Raw genomic sequence first — 15630 nt, forward strand, 5'->3', positions numbered from 1 at the left:
TAGACAACGTCGTGGTGAAGCGTCGATGCCTTTTTCAATATTAAAAAAAAATAGAAATTTTTCATATACTATACATTAATTTAATCGTATAAAGCATAAAATATAAATTTGTTTACATAATTTAGCTTCTATTTTTAACCCTGGCGCCGATATCTATTCACTCAACGCCCATAGACGTATATCGAGGCTTTATTGAGGATTGCCTTCAGTGAGACTCGAGAGATTTCTGGTGTTTCTACCATTCCACCGGTAATATGATCTGAGGTTCGTCGGCCGGCAGCCACTAGAAGAACCACGCGTGAACGAGATATCTTCCCATCTCCCTGTCTGAGTGGAATCTCAGCACCAGCAGCCAAGGTGTTTCGAAGATTCATCAGTAGGAACATAACTTAATACTTGAGCCGCCATTACTACACCATATTAATTATTATATTATACCATACAATCACAAGGTAACGAACGAAGAATTGCTTAGAAGAACGAGAAAGAAGATGGCAGTTGTCAAAACAGAAACAATAAATATGATATAATCAGGAGGATCATTGAGGCAAAATAGAGGGAAGTAGGGGTAGAGGCCATTACATGGCACATCTAATCCTGGATGGGAATTCTGAAAGCTGCCGTGCTAAACAGAATGGCTGAAGATAGAGAAGCGGTCATCTGGAGGACAAAACCAAATTGGCTAAAAATCTGTAAAGTAGATCTTGTAGATGAAGCCACAACCTGAGAGTTGAACAGACATATGTCTGTTCAACTCTCTGTCTGAACGGTTTGGCTCAGAGGAAGAGCGCTCGCACGGAACGCGAGACGTCGCGGGTTCGAGTCCCGTAATTCATCGTCCCGTAGTCCATAAATATTATTTTTAAATTTAATTTATGGTGTTTATTGTAATATAATACGTTATTACTGGCTCGACTGACTCTAGGCAGAAGTGATCACTTAACATCCTGTTGCTTTTCACAAAATTAGGTTTGCCTAAACGATAATCAATTCAAGTCAGTTTTGAGTTTTACCAAACAGATCTCATTTTCAGCCTAGCGAAACTCTTTAAGAAAAAGCGATTCACTCGATTGTATCAAACGTGCAGTCATTGACAGATTGACAGGTGACGGCTATAATCTTGTCAAAAATAGCCGAAATACACTATATTTTAAAGGCAACTGTCTGCCTTCAAACTTCAACCTGTAATTTCTACTATTTCAAACTTATGTCAAATGACTGCACGATTCATATTAAACTAAATTTCAATTTTTACTAAGCAGTCCCGTCTCTTATTACGTAGTATTTATATCCTCTTTGCTCATTCTCTTCCACAAACAAAAACAACCACATTTCTGTATAAAATGACATAAAATGCTCGTAAAATGCATAAACAAATTGACATGAGTCTAGTATAATAAAGTTGTTTTGATAGAAGACCAAAGTATTATTGTAAGTTTACATTTTGAACATAAAATATCAAGGATGGCTGCCTTAGATGATTTGCCACAAGTAACTTCGTTTTTTGGAATCGATTTGAGGACAGGATCTATGATAATAGCGGCGTTAGGAATCGTATGTATTTTTTAAGTGTTATTTACTACAAACGTACGGACACGGTCCGTACGGGCGTCCCACGGTTATGCCACATGGAAGAAAAGGTTCTTTAATATTGTAGATGTAATATTTTATTGAAAGAAAGCTTTATTTTTATTTAAAAAACAAGTTTAACTGCATTCATTGATTCTTAAATAATTGCCTGATTGAACCGGGAATCAAATGCCCAGTTAGTATATAGTATGTATACGAATATTCACATCTAGCAGAAATGTGTGACCGATGCCGATTTTTAAGGAGTAATCACATATGAAGAGTTGTAATATCAGCCCCATCAAATTTAGGAGCAGTACTTATAATTAGCCATATTATATAGGTCCTTGCTATTGAAAATATAAAAACTGAACTTCCTTGTGCGGTGTTTCCGGGATGATACGACATGGGTACCTTCACAAAACGCGTACACCTTCCTTAAAGGCTAGCAACACCCCTGCGATTTTTATAAATAAATATTTTAAAGGACTAAACACTTTTTTTTTATTTTATTTAAAAGACCACACATATAAACATTTGCATGAAGAATCTCTCGAAAATTTTAAAAATACAATAGTTTTCACTAAATGAACTAAGTTGTGGAGTTAGGATTATTTAAAAATTTCGCACGGCGCAAAATGTCTGCTTTTGTCAAAACGACAGTGCTCAGTGACTCCGCAGTGCTCAACAACTTAATATTTCGGAAAAAATACTTAAGTTACATTATCCTTGTATCTTGTACTTCGATGACGTCACATCGTCGCTTTGGTACGGTGTGCAAAACAAGTACCACAAGGAAATTATTATTAATAAGTAAAGAACGATTTATTTTTCACTATTATAGATTGATGTTAAGATGTGTTGTGATGTTGATTATTATTTGAATGTGGGTTCAGTAAAAAAAATATTTATTTTTTTGGCAGTACTATTATAGCGCCACAGAACAACAGGAACTAAAATAAATAATACAACAAAGACTACAGAACTATAAACAACAAATTCCAAACACAGCAATGAAAAACAAAGCAGTAATAGCATGAAAATGTCACGACATGTACCTAACGGAAATGAAACTGAAAACCGTACTCAAGCAACAGGACGAGCGCGAGGGGTTGTATGGGGAACGGGAGGGGACTTCACGTTTCAGTGAGGACCAGTGATAACGTGGCCGTGTAGTACAATACAATACAGATACGCAATAAAATGATGCGTAAAATATTCTGTTTTTCAATAGTAAATTTAGGTGTATTAGCATAGGAAAATTATATGGATTGATGTTGGCAACAAGTTACCAATCATTTACGGACACAAAGTTACGTTGTACAATTTGGGCTCACTTTACGAGATAAATTCTAAACCAAGTCAAAATTCATCGAGTCATCAAATGTAACAGTTTGTCAATCCCAACGTTCGTTGCTAGGAGTTGAAGTAAATTCTATCAGCTTTTGGGGTCTCTTAATTAACTGCCTCGGGATATATTACCAGATTTGTTTTATGAAACAAGAAGACAAACGAGTTAGCAAGTCAAGTAGTCACCGCCTATGTTATTCTCTAGTAAAACAATAGGAATCACAGGAGCGTTGAATTTTAAAGGAAGCCATGTCGTATCAACTTGGAAATACCGTTCAAAGAAGTTCATATTTTTATGATAATAAGGGAAGAGACGAGCAGGTCGTTCAGCTGATGGTAATTGATACGCCCCGCCCATTACCGCCGATCAGAATTTTTAAAAACCCCAAAGATTCTGAGCGGCACTACAATTGCGCTCGTCACCTTGAGACATAAGATGTTAAGTCTCATTTGCCCAGTAATTTCACTAGCTACAGCGCCCCTCTGTCCTAAACACAGTAATGTTTACACATTACTGCTTCACATCAGAACAAGGCGCATCTGGCATCCTGTGCAAAGGATCCTCCCACTGGTAAAATTCCTTCAACAGTTTGGTTGAAATTGTAATAAAATTCCTTGAAAACCGCCTTGTGGATGATGCAGATGGTGATGATGACATTATGTTTAATGCACTGTCAAGTTGTATTATGCAATTTATATTATATTTATATTCACCACACTATATTCTTGCCTTTCATAATAATTAAGTTTTATTTATACAGAAGAAAACATCCAGGATAGCAATGAGTTTTTTCCATTCCAGGTACACCCAATGGCGTATGGATGTTCAATTTTCATACCAATAAGTTATCTACTGGTTACGATTTGGATCTTAGTAGCATTATACTTTGCTATTAGCATAGTTCTTCTGTTTGGACTCCAGCAGGTAAATAAGTACTGGTACAATGTATTGAGAAATAAATTTAGATCATCACGAATTGAGAGTTTGAGAAGATTGTCCAACGAAACCTTGCAACCTTAACTCCTCATTAACCTCAGGTAACAAAACTAATATTTTGTTACGGTTTGCTTCTTTGTTAAGTTCCATTTTCCTTAGAAATGAAGTTGAAAATAACATCAACCACTTGCATTCTCTGGAAGCTTATGCATATTTTGTTAGAACGCAGATTAAGGCTACGCAAAACAAAATAAAATTTCCAAAAATATTTGATTGAAAACTGAATTTTTAGTTTTGTGTAATGTAGTGTCAAAATATGCCTGAATAATTTTTTTAAACAAAACATACATTGTACTCAGGGGTAGACTAATTTGGCTACAGTCCAGTACCGTGAATATTCAATAACTTTACAAAACCTGCTATTGATTTCTCTGCAATATTTTAAATTATTTTCGAGTATGTTTGTTTGCTTGTCAAGTTGCATCAAACAAATTAACTATTTTGTTGCCATTATTACCTAAATCTTACACGTACGTAACACAAATATTTAGCTCTTAGCACAAGAATTTTTTGCCGTAACAGCTAATTGATTACATAGACTTCCTCTTAAGTATTCTTAGTCCAGGGCCCCACAAGCTAACGGCAGGTACGCCCTTGATTATACTGCGTAATTAATTTTCCTTTAAGTTATAACTTATTCAAAGTATTTTTTCTTGTTATTTCATCAGTGCATGTTCGTTTTCATATTATCAAGGACGATACAATATTTTTATAAAATTTACCTTTCATTCATTTATTCCGATCATTCTAACCAAAATTACTAGAATAATTTGTTTTACGGCAAGCAATATAGCAAATGGATTGTATATGTTACGGGCAATGTTAGAAGGTTGATTAGACTTAAGTTTACCATGGTATTTTATTTTATTAGGGAAGCTTACAGTCACAATCACAATACAGTTAAAACAAGTGAATAAACATAAGGCCTATTAAAAGCTACCACACATGGAAAAACAAAAATTATTTCTTACTGTTTTATATATTATATCTAACGAATATTTTTTAAATGTTTTACAATTAAGTTTATAAATAAAGTTTAGTCTAGCGCCAACACATAATATTTACTGACGGCCGTTTTTAATAACCTATCTACACTAAGTTTAACTTACGGATACATTGCTGTCACCGTTTAATGACAAGATCTTATCTATCCATAGTTATGTCCAATACAGTAACGGCCGTTCCCAATATTCAGTCTCTTACATGAAATAAAAATCGTAAAGCTTCAGATTATTGATATCTAATTACTGACAGTAGAAGATAGTAATTTATCTCTATCTGTAGATAGTATATTGGGAACGGCCGTTATAGTCCAATGCTATCTGTCAAAAGGTTATTGAAATGTATGTAAGCGTAAAAGGATAGATAGATAGATTATTGAAAACGGCCGTAAGTTCACATCTAGTACTTTTATGTTACTAGCAAATAAGTCAATTTAAATAGAGCTTCTAAATAAAAAGCTATTTGTTCGGTATCTGGTATTACCCAAGCGTTTTGAGAAATCAAAAAAAAACTGAAAATTTGTATTCGGCTTATCGATCGGTATGCCGTGCAATCATTTGCAAGTTTAATTTGTTTTTTTTAACTATATTTGTTTCCTTTACGTGGTTATTTGTAACACTCTCCGTGAGTTCTTGATATTTTATTTACCTGTTTGCAGGGTGATGCAGCGTTGTGTGGAATATGGGTTTGGTACTCTGTGGTCTTCGTGGTGATAATGTTGATGATGATGATCCTACTTGCCTTAGTGTTTACGTCCAGAAAGCAAAGGAGTCGGGTATTTGTGGTCATCCTGGGAATGCTTTGGTATATTCGTAAGTAATTGCATAATTTTCAAACAATGTGTCTCCGAGACGATACCACATGGGTACCTTCAAAACAAGCGCGTACACCTTCCTTAAAGGCCGGCAGTGCTCCTGTGATTCTTTTGGTGTTGCAAGAGAATGTGGGCAGCGGTGATCACTTAACACCACGTACGCTCGTTTGTCCTTCTTTTCCATAAAAAAAACTAATGTCTAATAATAAATGGAGAGTCGTTTCATTCTTCTGTTATACTGTGAATAATACTGAACCGATCGGAATAATACTTATACCATAAGATGCAGCTCGTTTCGGAGATGGTTAAAGTATTTAATATGTTAATCATTACTTATCCGGAACCTATATTTTTTTACTTAGAAATAACTATATATTCGCAGTACAAATAATTCAGTCAATGACATTTCATTTTATTAGGTATGATATAACAGTTCATACAATGAGCACGCGCGAGGTACCTAATTTATATGACAAAACAACGTTTGCCGGGTCAGCACTTGTGAATCTGTATACCCTCTTGTAACCACTTTCCGCTTTGTGTAGACTTTGTTATCGAAATAAGAAGTTTCTAGAAGTGACATAGCCCACATTAAACAGGTGACTTATAGACCACCAGCGACTAAGTAACGGTTAAGTATTAATCGGAATGGCGCACATAAAACAAATCGTTTATAATGTAGTGTATTTCTGTGGAAACTCCTCCATGGCCTGCGACAATACCAATCTAAGTATTAATTTTCATCGACGTCTTTTTAACTATGAAGGTGTTTTTTTATAAATAAAAAAATATGGCGATCACTTTTTGTTGCATCACTTTACATATTACCTATATTGTAATCGAAATTAAAAGACGATGAAGCAGTAAGTCTCTTTACATGTTATTATATTGTAATCGAAATTATTTGTAAATCAATGAAGCAGTCTTGATTTAAAATATATGCAAAAAAATTCTTGCCACTTCTTCTCATTAAAGCTTGAAAAAATACTTTCAAGATTCATAAGTCTGATTTCTTTGACTTACAAGAATAAATAGAATTTTATTTTGGTTTGATTTGATTTGATTTTAATTTGATTTGATTTTGATTTGGATTTGATAATGATTTGATTTGATTTTGTTTCGATTTTCCACAATTGAATTGAACACACGCTTGAATTGAATAGCTAGAATGAATACTAGCTTTAAGCTTTACTTCATAGCATTAAGTCTTGCTTACTTGGTATACAGTCGAGATGTGTATGGAGTATCTAGTTATACCTACATATTAATATTTTCCATTCAATAATAGTTATTATAGTTCAATATCGTAGCAATGTTTTATCAACTGTCCCGCGACCCTATCACACACGTGGTACATCAGAAAGCTCAAATATATGCCTATATTATCCCTTGCTGAAAAGACACTTATTATCAAATTTTCAAATTATTAAATCAGTATCAACAATAGGTACTTGAACCATAGATTTCAGTTTTGTAATAATATTTTTTCCTCTTTGTATTTCAGTGACGATATATTTCATTCTTGTTGTGAACAGTCATCGGAAAGAACTATTGGGGTTATAAGAAGACACAAAGAGTTTCTAGTATATGTGTATTTTGGAAATAAATTGTGATATTCTTTCAAAGATTAACTATTTTCTTTTACCCGTCTATAGAGGCACTTTGACTTACAGTCCACTGTACTACTAGTCATTTTTAAACTATTGAAATTCTGTACTGTGCATATGTACGGAGCCACCTAGAATACGGTTCACAAGTATGGAAAATAGAGGCAGTTTGACTTATAGTCCACTGTACTACTAGTCATTTGTAAACCATTGAAATTCTGTACTGTGCATATGTACGGAGCCACCTAGAATACGGTTAACAAGTATGGAAAATAAAAAATAAAGTAAATTCGTGATGATGTATTGAAGGAAGAAAGTCGGATGGACCCTTTAGGAGGTTGTTTGGGGCTGCCATAACCTTTAAGTACTTCCGGGTTTTTTTGCTGATGCATGTGTGCTGTGTTGATGGTTTCATGTTATCATTCACAAAAAATGATTGCTGAAGCTTGATGATTGATGAAGATTCCTCTTAGACATTCATCATCATCGTCACCATCATCATCACTCGGAAGACGTCCACTGCTGGATAAAAGCCTTCCCCAAAGATTTCCACGACGATCGGTCCTGCGCTGCCCTCATTCAACGTATTCCAGCGTTTTAGGCCAGATCGTCGGTCCATCTTGTGGGGAGACTACCAACACTGCGTCTTCCGGTACTTGGTCGCCATTCGAGGACTTTACTGCTCAATGGCCATCTGTCCGTCGAATCGATCTCCTCATTTCTGATTCGATCTCGCAGACATTAGTAATTGGTAATATTAGAAATAAACAAAATTTTGCAAAATTCACTTTTGTGGGAAATAAATAGTTACTTATACCACGGCCAAGTAATGGCTTATTACGGGCGGTAATACACTACTTTATCTACGATCACCACAAAACTTAGTCAATGCCATTATAACTTTTAATAAGTTTTCACTGCAGTAACTACAGTTAGAAATGACCATTAATAAACGACCTGTAGGATAAAATAGTTTTGGGTCATGGCTTGAGGATATTATATCGGGTAAATAACGAAAGATATATATCTTGTCCATCTCATCATAAATATATATATAAAGTTCCCCATAAGATGGACCGATCTGATCAAGATCTCCGGAATACGTTGGATGAGGGCAGCGCAGGACTGATCGTCATGGAAATCTTTGTGGGATTTTTTTGTGCCTTTGTCCAGCAGTAGACGTCTTCCAGCTGATGATGATGAAATTACGAAATGGGAGAAGTAGTAGAATTAAAATTCAGAAGAATTAAAATTCATATAATTGTAATTGTATTGCTATTTATTTATTATTATTTATAATTGCAATAGTATAGCCGACAGTTTACACACATAAGTAATTAGGAAATAGTTTAAATTACCCAGCTATATTTACATTGGCGTTCTTCTTCTTTTCTTTAAGCTCCAACCAAAATCCAAAACCAATTAATACAATATATATGAGGATACCTACACAAAGAAAATATATTTAAATAAAATACTAAAAATTAAAAATTTATATTATCATTATAATTATAAACATTAATATTACTCATGTTACAAGCTTTTAAATGATTTTTAAAAGTAACTTATTAATATAGTCATGCTAATTCTTAGTTAGCGTTTCTTTTAAACATTTGGCAATAGTTCTAAAGTATCAGCGTAATTTGTTGTGTTAGGATTTGTTAAATAATAAATACTAACATATAGCGAGCAATCCAAAGATAAGGCTCAGTATCCAGGAGATAAAGCGTACTTGAGTGTTGTACAAGCATATGAAGACAATCAACAAACAAAATGTTTGGGCAACCCACATCGAGGTTACCACAACCCAGCCGAAAACAATTGATGACTTTTCCTAGAAAAAAATGTGAATTAATTTATACCACGAAATACATGCAGACCGAATGCTACTGAAACTTTATAAGGTGTCATACTTAGATAATTTATATGTCAAGTCTCTAGCTGTTAGACATCGCGTAACAACAGGCCAGGTTTATTACTTTAGTGTGCATGACAGCTACGTCATACACTCGCGATTCGTTAGTCATTTTGTTTGTATTGCTGAGATATAAGCTAACAGTTCGCCGATATTTTTTTTTCGAGGTGTTCACAGTGTTATAGTCTATCTAGACGTGAAAATTATCTATGTTATGGTTATGGTTTGTAAATTGGCATTGGTACAGTTCAATGCAGCCCTGTTTCACTGCGATCAATGTGATCTATTGTGGTAGCCACTGTTAACTATGGCCCACTGCTAAGATTAATTTTTTACATGAATCTTATTATATCTTTTGCAGTGAGCTGATGTATCTCAAGTGGTTGAAGAATTGGACTTCCCAAAGATATGCTACGTTTACGCATTAAAGGACCATATTCAGAGAGAATGTGTAACGGGGTTTCATCTGCACTGTTACAGAATCTACACGCTCTGCAATCATTGAGACCTAAGATTGAGAGTTGTTTGTTAAATCTGCAGTGCCCCCTTAGTGTCCTGGTTAGAATGCATATATTTTCTCTAATGCGTAGATTTACGATCCATGCATCACTCGAAAGATTTACTCAGTTGGTAAGAGCGCTCGGATGGAACCCGAGAGAAACGGGTTCGACTCCCGCATCGTTCATAATTTTTGGTTACAATTCAATATGTATTATCTAGAAGGGGAATTAGAAAATGGTCACCATGCAAATGCAAAACAAGTTTATTTTACTTTTGTGGGTCTTCACGAGCGTTTTGAACTCGACTGAAGACTTCACCGTATCTAATAGGCAGCAAAAGTACTAAAAGAGTCTTTGAGAGAGTTAAGGCTGCATTTAGTGCTCGATCGACGGTGTGGGCTGACATCGGTCAAGCGAAGCTATAATAATGAAAACACATGAACACGTCTGTACGTGTTTACAGTACAGTCCAGCGAATTGCTATGCGCGTACAGCTACGTCGCGCTGACAAGAATCGTCAGTCCGCTGACGCGTTATGGCGATAATACACGTTCAATCAAGTTTGCTGTCAGCTGAGCAGTAAATGCAACATGGTCAACGGGTACGCACTATAATGGTCGACTGACGCCAGCGCTGACCGTCGGTCGAGCACTAAATCCAGCTTCAGACTGCGTTTCCACCTGCAAGATAAGTTCCGCGAGAAATGTCCGACAGTCTGTCTGACAGTAGCTTGCAAGTGTAAACTCCATTGCAAGTGCTGTCGCGACAGTTTGTCAAGAGCTTCCCGCGAGTAGTTGCGAAAACATGTCTGCATCGACTCGCGGCAGATCTCGCTGCTTATCGGTCTAGTTTCGTATATCTATCTATGTTTTTGTTTAAATTGAAAATAATAAGTCAATGGCAAAGTCTTGAATGGTCCCGTGAATAAACTATATAGTTAATACGATTTTATGAGTGCAATCCTTCTTTGTGGGACTAACGGCATGCGGATTATAAAAACCGAATTAAAAATAGCTTTGTGCCTAATTCCATCGTAAAAGAATTCTCTACAACTGAGAATGAAGTCCGAAAAATCGCAGCATCAAAATGAGTCTTTTCTTCGGTGATATCGAATCTCTGAAATGTGTGTCTTGTTACTTATTTTTTTTTATAACGTCACTAAGTTTTACTAAAATAACACTTCTAAATCAACTGCGCTCATACGAATAAAATTGAAATATTGTTGACCAACTCCCAGTTGTATTTCACGTAATAAATTGTGAGAAACACCAGCTTCACATTTCGTAGAAATCCGTTCTCGAACTCAAATTGATCTTTTTTTCTTATTCAACAACAAAATTATTAATGAAGCTGCTACACGTGCGCGTCTTGACAGTTCCTATCGCGACACTCGTAAGCTCTCGTGTGTAAACACTTCCGCGATAAGTTGCGATAGTATAATCCACGAGCTTCTCGCAAGATATTTATAGCAGAAATAAATTGCAGGAATTAGTACAACATGTAATCACTATTGCAAGAACTCATGCAAGACTTCCGCGAGTTTGCTTGCAGGTGGAAACGCGGCCTAAAGAAAAGTCCTGTTATTATTCTTGAAAGCCTAATAGTACATATTGCACGGTTGTCTTACCGGTAAACTTGCCTCATATGCTGAATTTACTTAATTTTTTTTATTTATAAAATTATTACTTTTTTTACAACACACGATGAGTGCATCACAATATGTGTCGCATTACTACCCCGGATGAACACTGCACGGATGGTAAAATAATTACAAAAGTCACCTTTTTCACACCCCAAAGAAAGCCAATATGTACGAACAGCATGATTACACTGTATATGATACCAACGACACTAAAGCCATACGCATTTCTCCAAATGGATCTAGAACATTGGTCGCACTCCCGGATCAACATAATCTGGATGAAGAGAGCAAGTCCAGACGCTGCTGTAACACACTGTAGGAAAAAAGAAAATTTTTCAAAAAATTAGGCTAGCTTCCTACATTTTAGTTGTTACAGTTAAGGGTTAAGTCAAATTTAACGTTAACAGTAACGCTAAAATTAACATAGACTGTGGAATTTGTTGCAACATCGTTCCTTGGCATAGTAAAATAAAGTTAAAAAGTGAAATATCCAGGCAATATCGAATATTTATACCTTGAAACTTTTGATAGGTCGCTATTTAGCATAAGCATTTACATTTACATTAACAATAGCTTTAACCAACGAATATTGGACGGTAACAGACAAAGTTATGACGTCATCTGAAAATTATCAAATGGTGCAAAACATTATTTTGTCAACCGGTCTGAACATATTTGTTATTGCTAAAGATAGTTTATACAACCCAGCCTTAGGCCCGGTTTCCTCCAAAGCGGAGAGGAGACGAGAGGAGATTAACCGCGAAGCGATCTGGTTATTTCTACCAAAGCGCAGAGGAGATGCGTAGGAGGGAGGAGATGTGCGCTCTGCATAGCGGAGATGTGAGCTGTGAGAGTTGGAAATCAGGCAACTGATGTCTACGATAGGAAGACATCGTGTCGTTACAAAAGTTATATTTGAATTTTCTTGAGGGAGAGGAATTAGAGGTTGAAGAAACACAATTAATTCTTCAATATTTCAATTATCGACGGAAACATTTTCGTCATCCATTTTGCCAACTTAAATGAAAATTTTTAAAAAAGCGACTTCAATGCAAATTAAAAAATAACTTTTGTAACGACATGACGTCTTCCTTTCGTAATATCAATTGACTGATTTCGATTTTCGAGCACTCGCAGCTCACTTCTCCTCTCCGCTTCACATCTCCTCTCCGCTTTGTTGGAAATAACCTGACCGCTCCGCGGCTACTCTCCTTTCGTCTCCTCTCCTCTCCGCTCTGGTGGAAACCGGGCTTTAGAATACAATTTAACAATCTGCTACCAAATTTATCGCAGGGAGTATTCCAAAAATCTGTATCACCGGATTCCTTTCAATTAGTTCTACAGTCACAATACACGTCACAAATAGATGTGTATTGTTTCTTCACAGTGCGGTTTTCAAGGAAATTTAATTAATACTTGAAATATTGTCATATTGAGTCATATTTAACTGCCGGTAGTTAAAACAAGCTATGGAAAAATACTTATGTTGGATATAGGAAAAGACATTGATTTAGGTTGGGACAATAGCATTTGAAGGCAATCTAGAATATAACAATCATTAGAGTTGTATTTCGTCATTATAAGTTTATTTCTTAGTTGTAATCCATTTCATTTATCAAAAACCCAAATAATAATTCTGGTTAAGTATTAGAATCAGTGAACAGTGATCCTGGCAGACTAATTAGTTTTAAGGGAACTTTGACACATAACCACCTTATTTTTAGTAATGAGAAATGACCAAATAGGGAATTATTTTAAATGAGAGTCTATAAAGACATAAATAATATATACTCAATAATTACGTAATATTTTAGCAACGTGTTTCGTTTTGTCTTTACAGCTTAAATTTTAACCAGTTTTACAATATTGCGATGTATACCTACCAAATAATCTATATTGTTTGTGAACATAACCTCTTAACCAGATTTAAAAGTTACTTAACCAAAGTATTTAAAATATTAATTCGCAACAATTTTGAGACCACCAATATTTACTTATTTGAAAACTACAAAACTTTTAACAAAATCTAGTGAAATAAATAGCGAAATTAACATATAAAGGTAAATTTTAAGTCTTTGGATACTTTTTGGTTACAAATTGATACATACAAATATATTTCAATATATGTAACATATACTTACTATTAAGGCAACACCTCCACAAATCGCACCCACGCTTAGGGGGAATTTACATAAGAAATTCTTGGGTGCTAAAAATTTCAACATATTTACTTAATTTGTATATATCTTCAGCATTGATAACTGTGATAACAAAACAATCTGAGCCAGCTAGATTTGGCGTTTGCTTATGTATTAATCTACGGTACAATTGGTTCATCTACTCCTAGTTTAACAGACATGGAGAAATCAATTAATGGTAGCTACAGTCAAGGCTGTCTACTTTATTTGCAAGAAATAGAGTATTTCTGATTTCAGAGAGGATGAATAAAGAGTGGGTACTCTTGAAGTGCTTCGTAGCGGCAAGTAACATAATATGAAAGTTATATAGAAAGGAAAATGATATTAAATTATTTGGATGGAAAAGGAAAAAACCTTTGCTCACAATCATACATAGGCTGCACTAAAAGTATCGGGAATGGAATATTTCCACTGTTCCTGTCATATTAAAATCTTTTCAATTGAAAACTCCTTGGTTTTAAAAATAGAATACCATTTATTTATTTAAAATAAAGATTCTCGGTCTTGTCACAAGGTCTTGTCAAACTTGTTTAGTCGTTTGAAAAAATAGTCAATTCCATTTTCGTTGAGAAAATGGAATTGACTCGAGAAAATTCTAGAGCGATGATTTACTATGACTTTCAAAGTGGTTTAACACAAAAACAGTGTGTCGACCGGATGATTTCTGCATTTGGTCATGAAACCCCATCCAAAATCAAAATTTATCGCTGGTTTGCTGAATTAAACGTAGACGTGTCAAGCTCAGTGATGATCCCCGTCAAGGTCGTCCAAAAACTGCAGTCACCAAAGAAAACGTTGATGCTGTGCGTAAGCTGATTGAGGAAGATCGACATATGAAATACCGCGAAATTTACGCAACTTTAGACATCAGCATGAGTCAAATACAAATAATCTTGCATAAACAATTAGGTGTAAAAAAGTTGTTTTCCCGATGGATACCGCATTTGCTCTGTGAAGAGCAAAAAGCGGCTCGCGTAACTTGGTGCGTAAGAGCTCTCGAAAGATTCCACGCAGGATCCTCAAATGCTGTATACAACATTGTATCAGGTGACGAATCCTGGATACACGCGTACGAATCCGAAACAAAAAACCAGTCACAAGTTTGGGTGTTCGAAAATGAGTTATAGCCAACAAAAATTGTTCGTTCACGGAGTGTTGCAAAAAAAAATGGTGGCCATGTTTGCCTCCAAAACCGGCCATGTTGCGACTATTCCTCTTGAGGGACAAAGAACAGTTAATGCAGAATGTTATGCTAATATTTGTTTGCCACAGGTCGTTCGAAACATTTTCGTCATCCATCTTGCCAACTTAAATGAAAATTTTTAAAAAAGCGACTTCAATGCAAATTAAAAATAACTTTCGTAACGACATGACGTCTTCCTTTCGTAATATCAGTTGACTGATTTCGATTTTCGAGAACTTGCAGCTCACATCTCCTCTCCGCTTCACATCTCCTCTCCGCTTCACATCTCCTCTCCGCTTTGGTGGAAATAACCTGACTGCTCCGCGGCTACTCTCCTTTCGTTCAGACCAAATACAGTAATTAAACGCTTTCTAGATTATAAGGCTGCATTTAATGCTTGACTGACGTCTTTGAAGCGTAGCTATAAAAACATAATAATAAGAACGTGTCGAGCGTGTGGTCGAGCGTTGATGAATTGCTACGCGCGTACAGCTACGTCGCGCTGACGAGAATCGTCGATCCGTTGACGCGCTATGGCGATAATACACGTCCAACCAAGTTTGCTGTCAGCTGATTATAGGCAACATGGCCAGCGCGTACGGGTACGCGCTACGCTCGACTGACGTCAGCAGTGATCGTCCATCGAGCACGGCGCCTATTTCTGCCGTGAAGCAGTACTATGTAAGCATTACTGTGTTTAGGTCTAAAGGGCGCTGTAGCTAGTGAAATTCCTGGGCAATGAGACATAACATCTTATGTCTCAAGATAACGAGCGCAATTGTAGTGCTGCTCAGAGTTTTTGGGTTTTTCAAGAATCCTGAGGGGCTGTTCGCCAGGAACGCCTTACTCCATT

The 15630-nt window shown here is 35.8% G+C and overlaps 1 protein-coding gene and 1 long non-coding RNA gene across 2 annotated transcripts; one reads left to right on the forward strand and one right to left on the reverse strand.

Annotated features, from left to right (window-relative positions):
* Nucleotides 1–1385: 1385 nt before the first annotated feature.
* Nucleotides 1386–7357, forward strand: LOC126974300 (uncharacterized). The gene is made up of 4 exons (XR_007731501.1): nucleotides 1386–1554; nucleotides 3722–3844; nucleotides 5577–5730; nucleotides 7237–7357. It is a non-coding gene; the product is annotated as an uncharacterized LOC126974300 (long non-coding RNA).
* A 1260-nt stretch (nucleotides 7358–8617) lies between these two features.
* LOC126974330 (uncharacterized) lies at nucleotides 8618–14794 on the reverse strand. The gene is made up of 5 exons (XM_050821788.1): nucleotides 14779–14794; nucleotides 13558–13626; nucleotides 11536–11699; nucleotides 9020–9173; nucleotides 8618–8785 (listed from the first exon to the last, which is right to left on the reverse strand). The coding sequence occupies exons 1-5, from the start codon at nucleotides 14792–14794 to the stop codon at nucleotides 8694–8696; spliced, it is 495 nt and encodes a 164-aa protein (XP_050677745.1). The 3' UTR covers nucleotides 8618–8693.
* Between the last annotated feature and the right edge of the window lie 836 nt (nucleotides 14795–15630).

The sequence above is a fragment of the Leptidea sinapis genome, chromosome 32, assembly GCF_905404315.1.
Source record: "Leptidea sinapis chromosome 32, ilLepSina1.1, whole genome shotgun sequence".
NCBI lineage: Eukaryota > Metazoa > Arthropoda > Insecta > Lepidoptera > Pieridae > Leptidea > Leptidea sinapis.

Coding starts and splice junctions, on each gene's coding strand:
- LOC126974330 (XM_050821788.1), bottom strand. Junction 9,174..11,535: donor TTCTTTGGGGTGTGAAAAAG/GTGACTTTTGTA, acceptor ATTTTTTTCTAG/GAAAAGTCATCAATTGTTTT. Junction 8,786..9,019: donor CTTTGGATTGCTCGCTATAT/GTTAGTATTTAT, acceptor TTCTTTGTGTAG/GTATCCTCATATATATTGTA.